Source organism: Theropithecus gelada, chromosome 4, assembly GCF_003255815.1.
Source record: "Theropithecus gelada isolate Dixy chromosome 4, Tgel_1.0, whole genome shotgun sequence".
Lineage (NCBI taxonomy): Eukaryota > Metazoa > Chordata > Mammalia > Primates > Cercopithecidae > Theropithecus > Theropithecus gelada.
Window position 1 is genome coordinate 74,269,324 of NC_037671.1, and position 21,071 is coordinate 74,290,394.

The 21,071-nt window shown below is 37.5% G+C and overlaps 1 protein-coding gene and 1 non-coding gene across 5 annotated transcripts in view; both read right to left on the reverse strand.

Annotated features, from left to right (window-relative positions):
* FILIP1 (filamin A interacting protein 1) overlaps window positions 1-21,071 on the reverse strand; it is a 202,777-nt gene that overhangs the window by 109,980 nt on the left and 71,726 nt on the right. For 3 of the 4 annotated variants that reach the window (XM_025381365.1, XM_025381363.1, XM_025381362.1), the window contains one exon: window positions 16,165-16,446. In XM_025381365.1, coding sequence (XP_025237150.1) covers window positions 16,165-16,440 — 276 coding nt within the window. In that variant the 5' untranslated portion in view covers window positions 16,441-16,446. Of the gene's footprint in view, window positions 1-16,164; window positions 16,628-21,071 lie in introns of those variants that run through there. The other variant, XM_025381364.1, reaches the window with a different exon arrangement.
* On the reverse strand, window positions 632-840 carry LOC112624048. Its single transcript, XR_003119357.1, has one exon. It is a non-coding gene; the product is annotated as a small nucleolar RNA U3 (small nucleolar RNA).

A 21,071-nucleotide genomic window follows, 5' to 3' on the forward strand; every position in this document is an offset into this window, starting at 1 on the left:
CTCTGTTGACAGCCATGTGATATGAGTCACTTTGATCCCTTCATTGTTTTGAAGCCAGTCTGTGACAGGTTGACGTAGTACTTATGAGGTCATTTTAAATCCCAGCTGGGCCAGTGAGTTTTGCAAATAAACATATTCCACTACCTTGTCTGCATTTGTAACCTCACCTGCAAACCTAAAGATACTGCAGGTCACATGAGCTTCAGAATAAACCCTCCATCACCACTACACTAGGAGAGGTCTCCTGAGGATCAGTGAGGCCAAAAGGAGGGAAGATCAAGAGGAAGGAAGAACCTAAGAAGGGGCCGTTCTGTATCTATAAGTATTAGCCCAGTGACTTTCAAGAGTGTCCCTGAAACTGTTCAGAAGAGAGAAGAGAATAAAAAAGAGGCTAAAGGTTGCACTAGGTACTTTAAACAATGTCAAGGTGCTAAAAGTTGTAAGTGATGTGGTACAGTGACATGTCACTAATTTCGGTCAATAAAAATTTAAATTCACTATGGTCTAGACATGCTGGTCTACATTTTACTCTTAAAAACATTTAATAACTATCTTTTAAAAAGTTTTACATGAATAGTGTAAGCCAGCAAAATGCACCTAACTTAAAGTGAAATTTATACCTTTTTTTTTAACCACTCAGACTGCATCCTCCCCTTCTTTTCTCTCCCAAAGGAAGAGAAGATGGGCCATCAATGAAAAACGGCGGTTGCAATGAAGCAACGGATTTCACAGCTAAGGCAAGAGCACTGCACTTCCTCCTCATGCTTTCTGGTACACTCCACGCTCAGAGAAACTTCTCTAGTAACAAACTATGAAAATGGCTCCTCAAAGCATAGAATTTTACTTTATTTTTCAATGTTTTTCAATCACCAGTTTGACAATGGCATTGGCCTATGTTACCATTGAGTTTATTACAATTGATTTCTATTGTTCAGGTCGTTAAATTCCTACTGAGAAGCATGAAAAAGAGTAAGATGCACTTGAGGAGATAAAGCAGACCTTTGAAGGGAAACCAAACATCAATTCAAGTTATGACTTAGAGACCAAAAAAGATATTCCAAGTTTTTGTGAATTTTAAAATATGCTGTTTTGTGTGGAAAAAATAAATCCTGTTGGCAAACAATTGGTGTTTCCTCTTCTTATCTGTGAAATAGGATTCTCTTTTCCAGTGAGTTTGCTCCTCAACTTGGACTGCTAAGACAATAGCAGCACATTATTTTACTGCCATACAATAGAACATTAATATACATTTGTTGGTTTATTGTGATTTAAAATCATTAGCTTTCAGTCTTTAGCACAAAGCGGAATTATTTAAAAACAAAATGTGAAAACAATGTGATGCCACAGATTTTGGAGATTCATGCTGAAACAAAAGGGCACTGGGTTTGGGGTCAGAAGAGCATGGTACACTTTATAAGGAGGTGCTCTTAATGGAGTTTACTTAAACCCTCTGGGCTTCTGTTTGGACCTCATCTAACCTTTTAGGGTTATTGTGATTATTAAATAAAATAATGAAAATCCTAGCATATATTAGGCAGTGCAAGAAAGTCACATGGGCAACATAGACATTATTTTTCTTTTGTCATTTCATGCTATTTGTTTTCCTCTTTGTATTATGAAAAAGTTTTAAACATACATCAAAGTAACCTGAAGAGTATAATGCACCATCTATCTCTTCATATGTTTTTTTTGAAACAGAGGAGTTGGAGCCTTTTAAAGGCAATTCCAGGCACACTATCATTTCACCCAGCAATCGGGACATTAAGATGACAGTGTCCTCAGAGCAGGAACCCATCTGGTTCCTGGCTGAGAAACATCTCTGCCATTAATACTGGCCTAACACATCTGTGGAAAAAACAGGTAAAGCGATGCAGGTGTTAGGCACTGTGACAGGTAGAAAACAAATCCAGAGTATTCATCGTGACCTGTTTCCTGTTTCCTTGGAACAGCCTCACTCTTGGTCGCTATGCTGAAGGTTCCGCCAAAGCCAACTCTTTGCATTTAACATGCAATATTTTAGAAAAAAATTGAACTGGAAATATACCCTTTATTTAAAAAAACACACACACACAGTTTATATTTACTGATTGCAACTACAAAGTAATTTTCAAAAAGCACCTATCAAAGTGCTTTATAGACACCGTCTATTCTCAAGAAGTTGTTAATTTAAAATAGTTCTTTAAAAGACAAATATGGACAAGTACAAGTCTTGTTAAAAATAGTCAATGTAGAAAAAGAGATGAATTTACCTCTGTGAGGCTATAGGTATCTAAATAGAACGGAGGGAGGAAAGAAGAGCATGTATATAGTCAGGAGAAGGTTAGAAAAAGGGGACCCAAATATTTCATGTCCATATTCCCTAGAGGGTGGAGACCTTTCTGAAAATAATTCCGTGCCTAAAGAACCACAGGAGCTTTGATCAATCTAGCCCCCTTAATTTGCAAAGTTTCCAGGACCCCAACAGTCTAGTGCTAAAGGCCATGGGAGATTCAGGGATGGGGGAGGGAAGGGTAGGAGATATGTTAGTATGGGAAGGCAGTAGGATCAAGTGAGCAGAAGTAGCTTTGACAAAAAGAGACACTTTACTTTTAGTGAAGGGGGAAGTAAAGAAAGGTGAGGCAATGAACAGAGTATTTTTGCTGTGGAAGGAAGTTGAGATGATCTTAATCTTATAGGTAAAATACTTCTACATCAAAGCATCTGTGGAAGACAAAGAGAGCAAGGGTAGGACTGGAAATTATGAAAGAAGTTTGTATTTAACATGTATAAAGTGTTAAGTGTCCTCTTTCAAAAAAAAAATCAGAACAAAACAAAAAGCCTTTCCCCATCCCTACTATTCCCTTAGATACAGCCCTACCATCTGTCCACAAACTTGTCAAAAGTGAAGTTTGCCTAAGCACTTCTGGACACCAGTAGTCTGGCATCAACCCTCACTGTTCCTTGGAAAACATACCTTCTAATTGCTGGCTCAATAAACAGCCTGTTGTCAGTTTTCATTCTCCAGTTTTGTGGCAGCATTGAGAACTATGTCTTCCTGAAATTCTCTCCCTCTCTTGCATCCATGACACATCTTCATTCAGATGGCCTTCCTTTCTCTTTAACCATGTCTTTCCCCCCCCCCCCTTTGGCCAGTTCTTTTCTCTCTTACCACCCTTAACCATAGATAATTTCTAAGGGAATCTCCTTGGTGTTAATTTTTCCTTTTACTCTCTCATCCCTTTGCTTCAACCATGGTCTCTTCAGATTAGTACCTTGTTTGTTTTTCTATATCCATGCTGATCAATACAGTAGCCACTAGCCACATGTGGTGACTTAAATTTAATTAACATTAAATACAATTTACAATTTAGTTCCTCAGCCTTATTAGCTACATTTCAAGAGTCTGCAAACCACATGTGGCTAATGGCTACCCTATAGGACAAGGCATATATAGAACATTTCTTTCTTCAAATAAAGTTCTATTGTACAGCACAGTTCTAGACCTTATCCCTCCCGAGCTTCAAATTTGGCAGTGTTCTACATGACATCTCTCCTGGAAGTCCTTCTGGAATCACAAATTCATCATGCCCAAGTCCTACTCTGCTTAACATACATTTCTCATACCAGTTATCTGTACAAACTAATTTTACTTGAAAATGCTCCATGTAAAAAGAGAACATCCCCAAATAATTGGGAAATATTTGTACAGGTAAGTTGTAATATTTATATATAATTTAGTTTACTAAATAAAGACCATTTTCACTGAGGAAAATGCAGGCTGCAGCCATTTAGGGGGAAATCTCCATCTTTCACATATTACCCTTATGTGGTATCTTCCCATGACCAGATTCCTATAAAATAATAAAAGGATTTATGAGAGATTTTCTTTATTAATATGTCTTTTTTTATGTTTCTCAATAAAACTAAAGTTCTCCCCTACAACACCAATGAGGACATTATTCTCACTGCAGGAAAGCCAACTTTCTGATTCTATTAGGAGCTCTAAAAGTATTCTGCCTGAAACAATGAAACTCAGACAACAAAGCTCTTTGCCAAAATACGAACAATACTACTGGACACATGAGATTCTGAAGCATCGTATTCAACAAATAATCAGATCTGGTCCTGATTTTAATCAGAAAGCAACCTGTCTCTCTGTTGCCTCCTAAACTTAGCAAAGACATGCCATTCTCAGCACGCCTACCATTTTGATGGTGTGAGGTTTCACTGGGCAGCCTCACTCAGGGTGACCTCAGCCTGAGATTCTAAAGATGGAGCATATTAAGTGCAGGTGAGTCATCAATTTAAAAAGGCATAGAGAGTAACTAAAAGCCTCATTCTTCAGAAGCACAGGGACTCTACTGGAGGCCTTCCCATGTGACAAATGGAACTCATTTAGTAAAAGAAAAGCCATTTTTTAAAAAAAGTGATAAATGGTACCCCTGAAGGATAAGCCTATTGTTCTTGGTTGCACAAGTAATTCCATCTGAACTGATTATCACCATTCCCAATGGAGTTATGACATCTCTTGTTAAAGATGACAGAAAAGTAGAATCATAGTATTGTAGTAGGAATATCATTGTAAATATTTATGACCATTACTGTTAATTCAGTAATAACATTATGTATTATGATACTTATACTTTTCCTATATAATTCAGAGTGTTTTGTAGATGTTAAAAATATTAATCTTATGACTGTCTCATAGGGTATATAAATATTAGAACATTTCAAGATTAATCACCAGTTTCTAATAGACTAACAATGATATGCCTAACCCTTTTCTAGATATAATGAGGTACGTGAAAGATGCAGAAGACACAGCTTCTCCCAGGAAGTTTTTTTGGGCAACAAGGTGTAAGTACATAAAATACTTAGGAAATGTGGGGGTATGAAGTGCTATGGTTCACTTCATGAAGGATCAATGTAGGATTTCATGGCAGGAGAAAGATAAGCATCAGGGAGCAAGTCATTAGGAAATGCTTCACTGAGGAGGTAAACCTTCAGTGGCCCCTGAGGAAATACTGAATAGGGCCGAGTGTAATTGTTCATGCCCATAATCCTAGCACTTTGGGAGGCTGAGATGGGAGGATTATTTGAACTTAGGAGTTCAAGACGAGTCTGGGCAACATAGTGAGACCCCATCTCTACAAAAATTCAAAAAAATTAGCCAAGTGTGGTGGTGCATGCCTACAGTCCCAACTATATAGAGGCAAGAGGATCCCTTGAGTCCAGGAGATTGAGGCTGCAGTGAGCTGTGATCATGTCACTGTGCTCCAGCCTGGGCAACAAAGCAAGACCCTGTCTCACATACACAAAAACAAACAAACAAACAAAAAAAAATACAAAAAAAAAGAAAAGAAAGAAAAAGAAAAAGAAATATTGACTGGTACAAGAGAAAACTATGGGATAGGGCAAAAATAAACACATATCCTGAATTTCCTTGAGAGCCTCAATTTATGTCTTGCAAGTATTTTAAGATTGTATGTGTGAGTATGGGGAAAAAATGTAGAGACTGCCTGATTAGATAGGAATGGTCATGTTAAGTAGCTCTAAAGACGAGGTTTCATAGCTAAGAGGGAGATTTTTCAGACCAGTCTAAGCAATTTAGACTTCTATCTGATAAGGTGTAGGGACCTCTTATAAATTCCTAAGCAACAGAATAAAATGATCAGAGAAACACTTCAGAAAAAGTAGTCTGGCAGCAGTTATCCAGTTATCTACTGACATTTTGGTCCCCAACGCTCATATTTGTTAGATGACACAGACTTGCACTCCACTCCAAATCCTGCCATAATCCTAGGAGGTTTCAATATTTAATGGAAGATTTAGCCAATGTCCTAACTTCACCATTTCTTGACCTCATTCATTCCAATTGCTTTCACTTCCACTCCCGGGACCACACCCAAGACCCTGCATTAGTTAAAAATGTGCCACAAAGCATGCACCTATAGTCCTAGGCACTTGAGAGGCTGAGGTGGGGGGTCACTTGACCCCAGGAGTTGGAGGCTGCAGTGAGCTGATTGTACCACTGCCACTGCCCATGGCCTGAGCAACATAGCAAGATTGTCCCAAAAAACAAAACAAAACAAAACAAAACAACACTGCCATACCAGAAACCCTAAATGCAAATAGCCCAAATTCCAGTTTTTCCAGCCCTCTCTTGCCTGTCCTGCCATTGGCCTGCTCACTTCTCCCAAGACCTCTTCCTGCTGGGCACCATCTCACCAACACATTCTACTTTCTTATAACACTGTCCTTTCACTGCACCAACTTGGACAACTGCAACCCTAGATCCAGTGCTATAAAATATGTCTCCCCCTTTACACGCAGGCTTCTAAACAGACTGCTGCCACTGTTAATGCATGGTCTCTCCCTGCTGAATACTAAACTTCACCCATTAGTGCTTGTATTTGTACATAATCACCTTTCTTTAGCATTCCCCTCTGTAACGATTCAGCATGTACATAATCATGCTCAGGACCACCACTCACTTTCAGCAGACCATAACTTTGTTCCTTGATGAAAAAGCTGAGGCTTTAGGAGGATCTACCTCAACTGCCCACCCATCAGTTGCAAATGTTAGCCCCACTCATCTTTCCTCCTTCCATCACAGAGGAAGGGTCTCCTTCCTTTTCAAGACCAAAACCAAGTTCAACCCAAAATCATACTTTTGATTCACTCCTCCAATATCCTCCAAGATGCTGTCATCTAAAATTCTTTCTCTTTTCTACATCCTTGACTCTGCTTTTTTCTTGTCCTGTAATCTCTTAACCTGTAAACACAGCAAAGTGTCTTTCATCACTAAAAACCCTCAGTTGACTTGAGTTTCCCTCTAGCTACTGTCTTCTTTCTATGCCTTGTTCATTCAAACTTCTCCAAATAACATCTATATTGGCTAAGCTTAGTAACAACAATGGGGAGTAAACTGAGGCCCAGAGTCAACACTAATAAAGTCAACTACCAAAGCTTTTCAATTCCATCATATTTCCCCATAGGACTTGGCATTCAAGTCACACTGTTTTGACCTTTTCTTTTTAATAATCCCATGCTTCACTTAAAGCTTCAAAGTAGAGAAAAGCAACATGTAATTTCAAATCAGGAAACCAACAAATGTAGGCCTAAAGGCCTATTCTGTGCCACACAATTAATTTACACTAAGCTAAAGAAGGGGGAAGCTTCTCTGGCTATGTAAAACAACAACAAACAAACAAAAAACCCAGAAAACCTATTACCAAAAGAGAAAAAGAAAAAAGAAGAAAAAAAAAATGTAAGAAAGTTTTTCTAAATTATTTACTTAACTTCCCTTCACCTTCTTATAAATAAAGTTTTGATGCCGCAAAAGACATAGTACTTGAATATAAAATTTTCTTTTTAATTCTCAGCAAGGCAAGTTACTTCTATAGAAGGGTGCACCCTTACAGATGGAGCAATGGTGAGCAGACACTTGGACAAGGGAGGGGAAGGGGTTCTTCTCCCTGACACACGTGGCCCCTGCTGCTGTGTTGTTCCCCTATTGGCTAGGGTTAGACAGCACAGGCTAAACTAATTCTGATTGGCTAATTTGAAGAGACTGACGGGGGTGAGTGGTTTGGAGGTTATGACAGAGCAGACAATCGGAATGAGTCAGGGTGGAGTAGGTAATTGGAATGAGTCAGGGTGGAGCAGGTAATCGAAAAAGGTTGCTTTACAAGGAAGTTAAGTTTAAAAGTAGAAGTCAAAGAACTGAACATACTGACATACTGATTCTCTGAAAAGAAATTTAGGAATCATATCTAACAACTTCTCAACCCACTGAAAATGGGCTTAACCTCACTAAAACTGCTCTGACAAATGTTCTCAATGAACTTCAAATTAACAAACCCAAAGAATGTCCTTCAGTCCTGTCTGATGGGGCCTTTCTGCTGATTTGAGTAACTGAACCTTTCTTCTTGATACTCTTTCATCTTTACTCCCCCGACTTCTGCATCGCTCTACTCCCCTGGAATCCTCACACTTTCTGACTATTTTGGTGGGAAAGGAGGACCTCCTATTTGTAGTCTCTAAATGGAGGTGTCGTTTTACCTCCACAAAATACTTCACTACTTCACTAAAGCCAGACTATTCACCGATGAACATGGCCCAAGACTTTTTCACTCACTCTGTTTGATTCTGCCCATGTTGGCCCCTATGCTCATCTCTGTCTGTCCAAAACCCACAAATTCTTCAAAGTCCAGATTTTTAGTGAACTTCCTATATTTTCATAATCTTTCCCTCCTTTGTACCCCTGTAATTTATATTGCAATTACTCAATACAATACTCATTCCTGTATATTCTTATCTATTCATCTATCCTACCAAGTCATGAGCTCTTTCTTCATGATTGTTGTAATATCTAGTGACTAAAACCATACTTGGCACATAGTAGGAGCCCATTAAATACAAGTATTATGATTATTTGTCTTTTCATTCCTCAAATCTCTCAAATAGCAATGTTTCTTTTTTTTTTTTTTTTTTTTTTTTGAGACGGAGTCTTGCTCTGTCACACAGGCTGGAGTGCAGTGGTACAACCTCGGCTCACTGCAACCTCCGCCTCCTGGTTCAAGCAATTCTCCTGCCTCAGCCTCCTGAGTAGCTGGGATTACGGGCACACACCACCACACCCAGCTAATTTTTGTACTTTTAGTAGAGACAGGGTTTCAACATGTTGGTCAGGCTGGTCTCGAACTCCTGACCTCGTGATCCGCCCTCCTCAACCTCCCAAAGTGTTGGGATTACAGGCGTGAGCCACCGCATTTGGTCTCAGCAATGTTTCTTAAATATTGTAAGATCAATCTATTTTGAATTAATTATTTATTAATTAAAGCCCAAAGAATGAATGAACTCTCTTGGTAAGAAAGAAGCACAGATAGGAGGCTCACTTATATTAGGTGATGAAGAGGAAAAGAGAAACTAATGAACAGTATTTTTAAAAATGGCTGGGAACCCCAAAAGAATGTGTTTATGAGTTAAGAAGTTATGGAATAGAAGAAGCTTCTAACAATCCACAGACAAATTATCTACTTTATAAATTATTTTTGAAGTATTCAACACCTCTTCTGCCACTCACTCAGAATGAAGAGAGATTTCTCAATGTGTCAATGACTTTGTCTCTGACTTAGCCTGGAAAATAGCACTGCCGAATGGAATGGTGGTGCAGTATCCAGCTGCGTAATCTAGTTTACTCTGCGCCTCCTTATACACAGGCAGAAGGGAGCTAACTATAACAACAAAAGGAAAAATGATGAAAGCAAATTTAGGTCTTTTTCTGTAAAATGTACCCAGGTAAAAATATCAAGGGAATTTATTATATAAAATGGCTATTTTTTCATAAAGAAAAAAGAATTAATTTGTCCCTTTTTCTTGAATCATTCTACACGAATATCCTTTTGCCAGATCTTCTATGTAATGGCTTTTTGATATGAGTACCATTTCTGTCAAACTTTTGTTATTTTTAGTACAGCCAAGTTTACTCACTTTTTAAAAGTGCTATTTTGGGACTAATACAAGGGGAAATTAATCATGGTGCCCAAATGACGGGCCAGGGGTACTATTTTATTACTTTCAGTTTAAACTGGGAAATATGTAACTGGTTTTTCACCCAGAGAATAAGAATGTTCCAATTTATTAGAAAGTAATTGGTATTGGAAGCAGTCACTGACAGAAGTATAATAATGGAAACCATCCCAGCTACTTCATGCAGGCAATGCAGGCCAGTCATTGTGCTGAGATGACAGGCCTGCATCTGCAGAGGTGTGGCTTGAAAAGTCTGAAAAATGTCCCTCTTCAAGACAAGGGTCACATTACTGGTTCTAGACAAGACTCCCTAAAATGCAAAATCTCCAGTAGATGCAACTCCATTTCTAATATACATCCATTAAAGGTGCACTTCAGGAGTTCATGGGATACCTAGATTGGCAAACAAAACAGCAAATGTGCATATTTTGCAAAGAACCAAGGCCTACAATAAAGGTCATGCTGTTTATAATATTGGCTCAACAATTTTCTATAGATCACTTAACAGGTACTAAAAGTGGCAGGGCACTGGTGTACCAGAAAACACACAGAATTGTCTACAGTGTCCAAAATGTTGGATATAGAGTTGGAGAGAATGAGAGAGGTCGAAAAGCAGTCTGTAAAGGAGAAAACTGGCATGACAAGCCTGAAGGAATCTCCATCTCCTCCTTTTCCCAAGTCACTTTTAAGGTATACCTCCTATGGGCAGACTTGATCTTAGTCCTATCTCTCCAAAATATAAGCTGTTTTCTTTGTGTGTCACCCTATTTCTTTCTACCTGGAGATGTGATCCCCCAAAGCCTGCACTGTTACACAACTCCAGAAGACACCATCCTTAGAGTAGTGAATATGAAGCCCCCCCAGAGTTATGCAGTGGCCAGCTCACATAGCCCTGTGTGTGGCACCCCTGCCTGCTGCCATTTTACTCATCATCTAGGTTGTACCAAACTCTGAGGCTCAGATCCCATTTTTGTCTCCCTGGTGTAAAAAAAAATACCTTACATTTCTCTTACCTGAAAAGTTTCATCCTTTCACAAAATAGCTTCAGCCTCTGAGTTTACAATGTGAGTCTACTTTAAAGAAACTCTGGAGGCCAAGAATAAATGGAAGGTCCTGGAGCCCAACTTCCCTTGAACCTCCATAGAATGTAAGTGATATATTGGGAAGGACATTCAATAGAAAGATAGGAAATTTAGATCTAGAACTCTACATTGCTGTGCGACCTTGGGCAAGTCACAAAACTAGCATGTGAGTTTCACATTTGTAATATAAAGGAGGTGAGGTAGATAAGACACCTTAAAGGCGTCTTAGAGTTCTAATATTTTATGGAAGCTTGAAACCTCCTTTGCAAAGATTATGACAGTGAGAGGACTCTTGCATGGCTGACTCTATCTTGCTTCTAGCCTCACAAGCAGGGTGACCTCACTCATTCCTGGGTATAGGCCAAGCTAACCATGGGAAGAATTTAGTTTATAGTTTAACTTGGAAGCAAGGATGATAATAATCCCTCCTAAAAACTAACCCCTTCCTTGCTCAGGGACCTATAACTAATGAAAAACCATGAAATTAGGATTATAGAAGGGGCCTGAATTCTGCTAGAATGTAGGCAGAGTTTCTATAATGCCTTACTGCTCAGGAGTCATGTGGCCAGAGATCACAAGATTTGTGACTTCTCCAATTGCTCCTATAGATAACACCACTATTGTAGAACTTAAGATTGGTGTTTTGAGATATTTTTCAGATTTTTGCATTCTGGCAACTGACTGACCCCACTTGGACCCATGACTCCTGACTCAACCGGTCCTGCGGCCTCCACCCAGAAGTGGACTCAGCTCACAAGAACTGTTTTCCACACCCCTATAATTCCACCCTCAACCAATCAGCAGCACCTATTCCCTATCCCCTTGCCCACCAAATTATCCATAAGACCTTAGCCCCTGAGTTCTCAGGGAGACTGACTGAGTAATAACTCCAGACCTTCCACTTGGCCAGCTTTGTGTTAAACCATTTTCTACTGCAATACCACAGTATCAGTGAGTTGATTTTGTCTATGTAGCAGGAAGGAAGTACCCATCAGGCAATCATAATCTCAGAATACCACCTCCAGAGTAAGGGCATCTGACTCATATATAGTCACCCCATAAAGAGAGAGCAATAGGTGGTCTTTGGAGATCTGGGAGACTACTCACTAAATGCTCCATACATATCAAGCCAGATGACCCATAGGTCTAAGCTGAGAGTAACTTATTTCATAAGGCATAGTTCTGCTTCTCCTCCCAGCACCAGCCATTCAGAAAGATTTTTTTTTTTTTTTTCTTATCTCTAGTCTGGTAAACCTTGCACATACCTTCCACATTTTTTTTTTTTTGAGATTTTTTTTTATTATTATACTTTAAGTTCTGGGATATATGTACATAACATGCAAGTTTGTTACATAGGTATATAAGCGCCATGGTGGCTTCCTGCAGTCATCAACCCATCATCTACATTAGGTATTTCTCCTAATGCTATCCCTCCCCTTGCGCCCCAACCTCTGACAGGCCCGGGTGTGTGATGTTCCCCTCACTGTGCCCATATGTTTTTGTTGTTCAACTCTCACTTATGAGTGAGAACATGTGGTGTTTGGTTTTCTGTTCCTGTGTTAGTTTGCTGAGAATGATGGTTTCCAGCTTCATCCATGTCCCTGGAAAGGACGTGAACTCATTCTTTTTTATGGCTGCATTAGTATTCCATGGTGTATATATGCCACAGTTTCTTTATCCAGTCTAGCATTGATGGCATTTGGGTTGGTTCCAAGTTTGCTATTTTTGTTGGTTCCATTTTTTTGCTATTGTGAATAGTGCTGCAATAAACATATGTGTGCATGTGTCTTTACAGTAGAATGACTTATAATCATTTGGGTATATACCCACTAATGGGATTGCTGGGTCAAATGGTACTTCTACTCTAGATCCTTGAGGAATCACCATACTGTTTTCCACAATGGTTGAACTAATTTACACTCCCACCAACAGTGTAAGAGTGTTCCTATTTCTCCACATCCTCTCCAGCATCTTTTGTTTCCTGACATTTTAATGATCGCCATTCTAACTGGTATGAGATGGTATCTCATTGTGGTTTTGATTTGCATTTGTCAAATGACCAGTGATGACGAGCTATTTATCATATGTCTGTTGGCCACATAAATGTCTTCTTTTGAAAAGTGTCTGTTTATATCTTTTGCCCACTTTTTGATGGGGTTGTTGGCTTTTTTTCTTGTAAACTTGTTCCTTGTAGATTCTGGATAATAGCCCTTTGTCAGATGGATAGATTGCAAAAATTTTCTCCCATTCTATAGGTTGCCTGTTCATGCTGATGATAGTTTCTTTTGCTGTGAAGAAGCTCTTCAGCTTAATTAGATCCCATTTGTCAATTTTGGCTTTTGTTGCCATTGCTTTTGGTGTTTTAGTCATGAAGTCTTTGCCCATGCCTATGTCCTGAATGGTATTGCCTAGGTTTTCTTCTAGGGTTTTTATGGTTTTAGGTCTTATGTTTAAATCTTTAATCCATCTTGAGTTAATATTTGTATAAGGTGTAAGGAAGGGGTCCAGTTTCAGTTTTCTGCATATGGTTAGCCCGTTTTCCCAACACCATTTATTAAATAGAGAATCCTTTCCCCATTGTTTTTGTCAGGTTTGTCAAAGATCAGATAGTTGTAGATGTGTGGTGCTATTTCTGAGGCATCTGTTCTGTTCCATTGTCTATATATCTTTTTTGGTACCAGTACCATGCTGTTTTGGTTTCTGTAGACTTGTAGTATAGTTTGAAGTCAGGTAGCGTGATGCCTCCAGCTTTGTTCTTTTTGCTTAGGATTGTCTTGGCTGTACGGGCTCTTTTTTGGTTCCATATGGAATTTAAAGTAGTTTTTTCTAATTCTGTGAAGAAAGTCAGTGGTAGTTTGATGGGAACAGCATTGAATCTATAAATTACCTTGGGCAATATGGCCATTTTCATGATATTGATTCTTCCTATCCATGAGCATGGAATGTTTTTCCATTTGTTTGTGTCCTCTCTTATTTCCTTGAGCAGCGGTTTGTAGTTCTCCTTGAAGAGGTCCTTCACATTTCTTGTAAGATGTATTCCTAGGTATTTTATTCTCCTTGTAGCAATTGTGAATGGGAGTTTGCTCATGATTTGACTCTCTGTTTGTCTATTATTGGTGTATTGAAATGCTTGTGATTTTTGCACATTGATTTTGTATCCTGAGACTTTGCTGAAGTTGCTTATCAGTTTAAGGAGTTTTTGGGCTGAGATGATGGGGTTTTCTAAATATACGATCTTGTTATCTCCACATAGAGATAATTTGACTTCCTCTCTTCCTATTTGAATACTTTTAATTCTTTCTCTTCCCTGATTGCCCTGGCCAGAACTTCTAATACTATGTTGAATAGGACTGGTGAGAGAGGGCATCCTTGTCTTGTGCCAGTTTTCAAAGGGAATGCTTCCAGCTTTTGCCCGTTCAGTATGATGGCTGATAAGTTCTACATTTTTACCAGTGCACTTACATTTGCTAATGTTAACTCCCTCCCACTCTTAGCTACAACACCCCCCACATGACAATGCTACTAGAAGACAAGTGTCTACTACTACAAGAATATATATCTATAGCTCTAAATATAGGAGCACTCTCATTTTAAACAAATCTATCATAGTTAAATCTGCATTTACAAGGACATATGTTTATATATATGGACTTGTATATGTGTGTGTGCATATATATATATGGAATAGATTATCTGCTTTGCAAATGAATTCACCAGGGAATTCCTTAAAATAGCAGGTCCTTCATTTATCCTTCTCTTCACTGTTTCCCACATAAATGATGTCTTGCACTTTTTACTTACTGATAGCTGCTCAAGAATTTATCTATAATGTAATGTAGGTATATTGTATTTATAAAGATTAATGGAAAGCAAAATGCATTTCTTTGGAGCCGTCTCACTAATTTCTTTAATATTTCAGAGGTGTGAGTTTATATTTTGTATAGCTAGGATCTGAAACCTTATCTAGCACCACTATGAACATAAAAACCACATGAATCTTAAATACTTTCCAGAGTTCATCATGATATAACAGCATTATGCAGAAATTAGAGTCTGCAAGAGCCACTGGCTTCACAAAAGCCTTTATGGATGGAGAAAAGTGAACTAATGATGTTGTTTTGTGAAGGTTTCTAAGGCAAAAATTATACCTTTCACTCAGGTCAATAGCTTTTGGCTGGGGGTAGCTTAAAAGTGAAGTAATTCTGCCTCTGTACACAACCAATGTTAACAGACAAAAACATTAACCACATTTCTGGGAGTGGTGAAGCTATTTTTAGTAACAGTGGCTGCTCTAGAAAATTTTGTCTTTTGCTGTGAAATGCCAATGTGATTTTTCTCAGTCTGTAAATGGTAAGCACAATCATGTTTGTTTAAACTTAAGTTTTGTATGTTGTTTGTTTTTCTTTACCCCAGGGATTTCCTTATCTGTATGCACACACAGATGATAACAGGAACAGAGTGACCCACCCTAGTTTAGAGTAGGCTGCCAATTACCTCTCTAAAGCTAACAGCACCCATAAGCCAACAAGGATTTTATTTCATGCAATTGTTAAAGTAATTACTTTTGCACCAACCTAATAGTATTTCTTCAAAGGCTCATGCAAGCTAAGAAACTAATAAAAACAAAATGAAAACAGTAGCTCCACTCTTTAAGTCATCTTCTCAAAAAAAAAATATTGTTCCTCTACTTCCAGAAATATAATTGTTCAGGGCTCAGAAACTCAGAAGAATCCTAACTTCCTGCCTGCCTCCTGGGTCCCTAGAAACATAGACTTAATGGGAAGGAGGGACCTGGCTCATGGCAACTAAATAAGATTGGTGGGGGTGGGCAGAGGAAAGAGCATAGGAGGAAGAATCAGGAAGCTTGAGATAAGATCTAGACAAACCTTCAATCCTTCTGGGACTCTGATTCTTCACTTATAAAATACAGATGATACCCACATTTTTATTGTGATCATATGAGATGGTAGATTTGAAAATGTTTAGGAAACTATTAGGTTCTTCATAATGAATGCAATGCTCTGCTTATTTCTGTGCATCTCAATTCCTATGATGTTGTAGAATATTGAGACTGAAAGTTAAAAAAAAGAGAGAAAAGACTGGGCAATAAGGCTGGTTTAAACAAAGCCTTATTTGCCTCTAACTCTCCTTCTCTCTTTCACTCTACCTCCTAGAAAAAAGCAAAAGTAACAATTGACCTGAACTCTCCATTTTAATAATCACTGCATTTCTACATTTTTCAGTCACAGTCAATGTCTAAATTAGATAAACTAATTGATTACCTACTGACCAAAAGGATCTGTATGAAATCATTACCAAAATCATATAATGAAGAAATTTTCTGTTTCTAGAGAAGTTTGAAGTTAGAATCAGCACTTTTTCATTTAGCATTCATTCAACAAATATTTATTGAGTGCAAACTTGTGCCAGGCACTAGGGATTTAGAAATAAGGGAAACATATTTCCTTTCCCCATAAAGTTCATTATTCAGAGAGAGGAACAGATTTACATTCTCTTGTTTTATAGCTTAGAAACCAAAGACACAATAGTTGGGAAAGTTTGACTCTACCTGCAACTCTCCTTCCATTATACTGAGTAGTTGGATGAGGTCTTCTTTGGATAACTCCAGGGATTTCTTAGTCTTTCGTTCACTATCTCCAGATGTTTTTAGGTGTCGTTTGATAGTTCCTGAGGCCATGACATCATCCTCCTTCCTATTTGATTTCTTCTTCTTTTTGGCATCTTCTGAGAGACTTTTTTCACCAGCATTGCCGATGATGGAGGGCTTGGGACAGGAGACATGCCCATCAGATGAACTTTCACCACCTTGGTTTCGAGATCTCATTCCCACCTACAACACATAAAAAAAAGATAAGATGCTCTTTACCACCATCAAAATTATTTTTGCTGAAATACTTAGAGACTTATAGCAGCTTTACCACATCACCAACAATGAAAAATCAAATTAATATGTCATTAAAATTTTCAGGAAACCCCTTTGATGGTCTTCAGAAAAAATAAAAGTGAGATTTTAACCTGAAAAACCCCTCAAGCCAAATGATCAAGGTCAATATCAATAGTGCTAAGTCATATTGCTGTTACATAATCCCCATAATAATATATCAATATTGGTTCATTAATTGTAACGAATGTACTATACTATCCTAATGGAGAATGTTAACTATAGAGGAAACTGGGTGTAGGGCATATGCGTATTAGCTTTGTAATAATGTTATGAATCTAAAACTGTTCTAAAATAAAATAAAAATCAATAAAAAAACTGTTCTAAAATAAAATAAAAATAAATAAAAACAGTTCTAAGATAAAATAAAAAGTTTATTTATTTATCAGAAAATTCAGACCTGAAACTCTGTCAGTTGGATGTCACAGGGGAAAAAAAAAAAGTCCGCATAGAGTAGGGGCTTAAAATGGACAGAGGATAAGGGAAAAGCAAAGGGAAGAGGAGGGTGGTGTCATTTTCAGTGATATGCAATTCTATTTTCCCATAGCCTCTATTTAAAAATCAGGTCTTTTAATGTCATTTACAGTAATAAGCGCACAAAGAATTGGGAGAAAATGAATCAATTTCAAAATCAAAATGTAAAACAATATTTTGAGGTAAAATAAGGAAAAAAGACAAAGCAGCAGCTAAGATATTAACTTGTCCTATGAGAAGCACATTCAAGTCATTCTATGAGGAACACTTTATAGTTTCTCTGTCAGTCTCTGAGCAAAAAGATTCTACCAACAGGTATGTTACAAACAAACACACTGAACTCACAGGCTAGGTCTCATAGTGCTGTGAAGAGAGCTCTAATATCCTGGGGGGTGTATTTCAAATTTTGCCTAAACCCTTAAATATAGTAGATTAGCTCATGAGCTTATTTAAAAACTCACAGTATAAATAGCCCTTACCATGAATAGCTAAGCAAAAAGATTTTCATCATTCATTCCAGATAAAATACAAGGACTTAGTTATCTGAAAGTAAATTTCCTTTATGGACCCAACCATACTTAAGAAACTAAGGAAAGATTTAAAAAAAACGTTAGGTTTGTAACACAAAAATTAACACAGGGTGATGTTTCCTTTCAGATAGTGAATATTCAATTCTTCCAATGAATCTTGAAATCTGCATTAATGCTCTTTTTTAAAAAATTGAACTTGTATTCAAATGGACCCCTTTATGTATGTGTGAACTTTCTACAGCACCCCAGCTTTTAACAATATAAACCAAAGGAATGTTTCTTGACACTAGCACCCTGTTTTCTGGTTCACTCAATGATTAGTTCCCTATTTTAGAGTATCTTTTGGGTTTCCCTAGTCAACAAAGAATAGAAGTTTCTTTGTAATGGAAGCCAGAGCACTTTGGAACAAACCTACTGTATTTTATCACAGCTTATTTGTGGGCAGAATGGGCTGACTAAAGCCCCAATCCAAAAAAAAAAAAAAAAAAAAAAGATGTGATGAATAAAGAGTTTCAAATTTAACTCATGACCTGTTATCGCTCACAACTAAGACACATGGACTTCCCAAACTGAATTGTGATTCTGTACGACTTCATACCACATGTGAATTCCTTTTACCTGAAATAATTTTCTCTATAAGATCTTAAAGCTCTTTGAGATGGCATATCAAATACTGATTTGACAACTTTAATTCAAATCATTAAATCATGAGTTAATAGAAATCCCAGACAATAGTTCCCAAAGCACAGGAAGTGCTTAATCTTACACAGTATTTAAATCTGATTGTATTATGTTACATGTATTTACTCAATCACAATTATATCTGCAAACATACAGAAAATAGTCTATTAGTATCAATTTTATATTTAGTTCTTTCTAAAAATTTCAGTCTGAAATTAATGTTTTAAAATAAAGTTTATTATAGTATTATATTAACGACTTTTACACAAAAAAATCCACCCATTTTAGAATTATGTAATTATTTTATACCATTATTCATTTAAAAAGCTTAAGTTTCCTATTCCCTTCCACATTAATTCACTTTGGCTGATGGAAAATCTCATGTGGTAGACCCATGATGTTAATTTTGTCTTAACAAATATTTTTCTTTTGTGATATTGAAATTTCACATTAATTACTTTTCCTTTGGCATGAACAAAAAGATTTTTAGTCCTTTCTCGGTTAGATAAATGAGGTCTTCTATCTATCTTCACAATAAAGTCAGCAATCAGCACCTGTACTATGTCAGGAATACAAAAGTACTCAGCAATAACAAATGAATCAAGAATGTTTTAGCAAGGAATTAGCATCTATGCGAAGATACACATAATTTCTCAGTAGAATAACTAAGTCTGTTATAAATAATGTACACTTTAAAAATGCTTTATTCTATTTTGGAGGGAGAAAACATCCAATCAATAATGGACTTGCATGTGTCTCATTTAGTGACATTTATATTCTTCATATTTTTAATAGCTCTCACTTACTGCTTCTTAAGTGTTACATAGTATAGGAAGCATTTTTCATTCAGCACCTTGTTTAATATTTACATCAACCCTGTGAAGTAGGTGCTATTTCTCTCAGGTTTATAGATGAAGCTACTGAGGTTTAAATAAATTAAATATCTTCTCCTGGATCACAGTTACTCCTAGTGGATAGAAAAACTAGAATTTGAACTCAAGTTGGACACGAAATACTACCCCACTATACAGCTTTCCTTACAGCTTTCCTCTAAGTTCTTAAACATATGCTAATTGGAAAAGGGGTGAACCCTGATAAATCAGGGGATCAAGAAAAAGTTAGAGGCCAGGCGCGGTGGCGTGTGTGTAATCCCAGAACTTTGGGAAGCCGAAGCGGGTGGATTACCTGAGGTCAGGGGATCGAGACCAGCCTGGCCAACATAGCAAAACCCCATCTCTACTAAAAATACAAAAATTAGCTGGGCATGGTGGAGTGCACCTGTAATCTCAGCTACTAGGGAGACTGAGGCAGGAGAATCACTTGAACCTGGGAGGCAGAAGTTGTAGTGAGCAGAGATCACGCCACTGCACTCCAGCCTAAGCGACAGAGCAAGACTCCATCTCAAAAAAAGAGAAAAAGCTACAAATGCTAAGAAGTTTTCTCACTTCACATAACAAAATTTGAGAAATCCACGTATATGTCTTCCTCCAAAGACACTCTTGCAACACTCGCATAGCAATTTAAATTAGGTTACTAAGCAATATTATGTTTTCTGAAATAATTAACCTTCTGCAGAACTTCTAAGATGATGAATCATTCAAAAGTCTTCCTGAGAAGCAATCTGGTCAATTATTAAGGGTACAGTTATGAAAACAGGATGTAAAGTCTGAACAGGAACAATTACAGACTTATTGTGTTAAAAGCCCTGGAGCTGAACAACAGTAAACACATCATCAGTGTTGGCCAAATCCTGCCTATTGTGCTTACAAGGGTAGCAGGCAGGTAACAGAAAAGGCATCCAGAACTCCTTAGGCTTCTTAATAGTTGATTGCATGGCTGCAAGTTTAAGACGTGTAGATAACATTTTCTGAAAGAAGCCAAGAAGGCCTTCGAATCATCCCAGTGTATATCCTTTAAAAAAAAGTTCTCCCCAAGAAAAATATATAAATAAACTGAAGATTCATATCAGGTTTTATAACCCTTTTTAAAAAATCAGTGTCAACTGGGGCACAGATGCTTCTCTTTGATAAGCAAATTATCTTAACATAGTTCATAAAATATACTTACTTTTCCTTTCATAGTAGTCAACAATAATTTACATGGAATTTGCTAACTACAGTGTGAAGAAAGATCAAATGTTATTCTGAACCTCCCTCTTTTATCCACAGTCCTCTCTCCCTTTCATCTGCGCCTCCCTGCCCCCTGCAGCCTCCCATTAATTGGACAATGCCAGAGCATACTGTCAGATGAAAAATATCACAGGAATCAGAAAATGTAAAGCCTTTTAGTCATTTATGCTGAACTATCAAGTATTTCTAGAGCATTTGAACAGGAAAAGAAAAAAAAGGAAAAAAAAAAATGTCTACGGAAATTCTAGTTCCCAGACTTCCTTATCTCTTACAAATCCTGACCTTGAATTTTCTCCCTAGCACTCTCACCTTTGCTCTTGCTCCTTTCCAGATTTATATTTTCCTGTTATGATTCAGCATTGGTCAAAATACTCCCTACCCCACCACCAACAAAATCTTCTTTTCTGTATAAATTCGGTTTTGGCATCTTTGCTATGCTTCTCAGGTATCCAACTGCTATCTGTTCCCGGTTGTATTTTATCTATATATATTTTCAAGAACATACCTAGTGCATAGAATGAGATGCCATAATAATTTTATATATTTAATTTCTATTTTAAAATTACTTCATAGAATTATGAGGAAAAATTATCATAGTAAAAAAGGAAAGTACATAATTACAGAAAAGCCGAGATTTTACAAGGTGGCCTGGCAAAAGGCCTGCTGCAAGTGGAGCTTCCAGAACATTACCACAGAACTG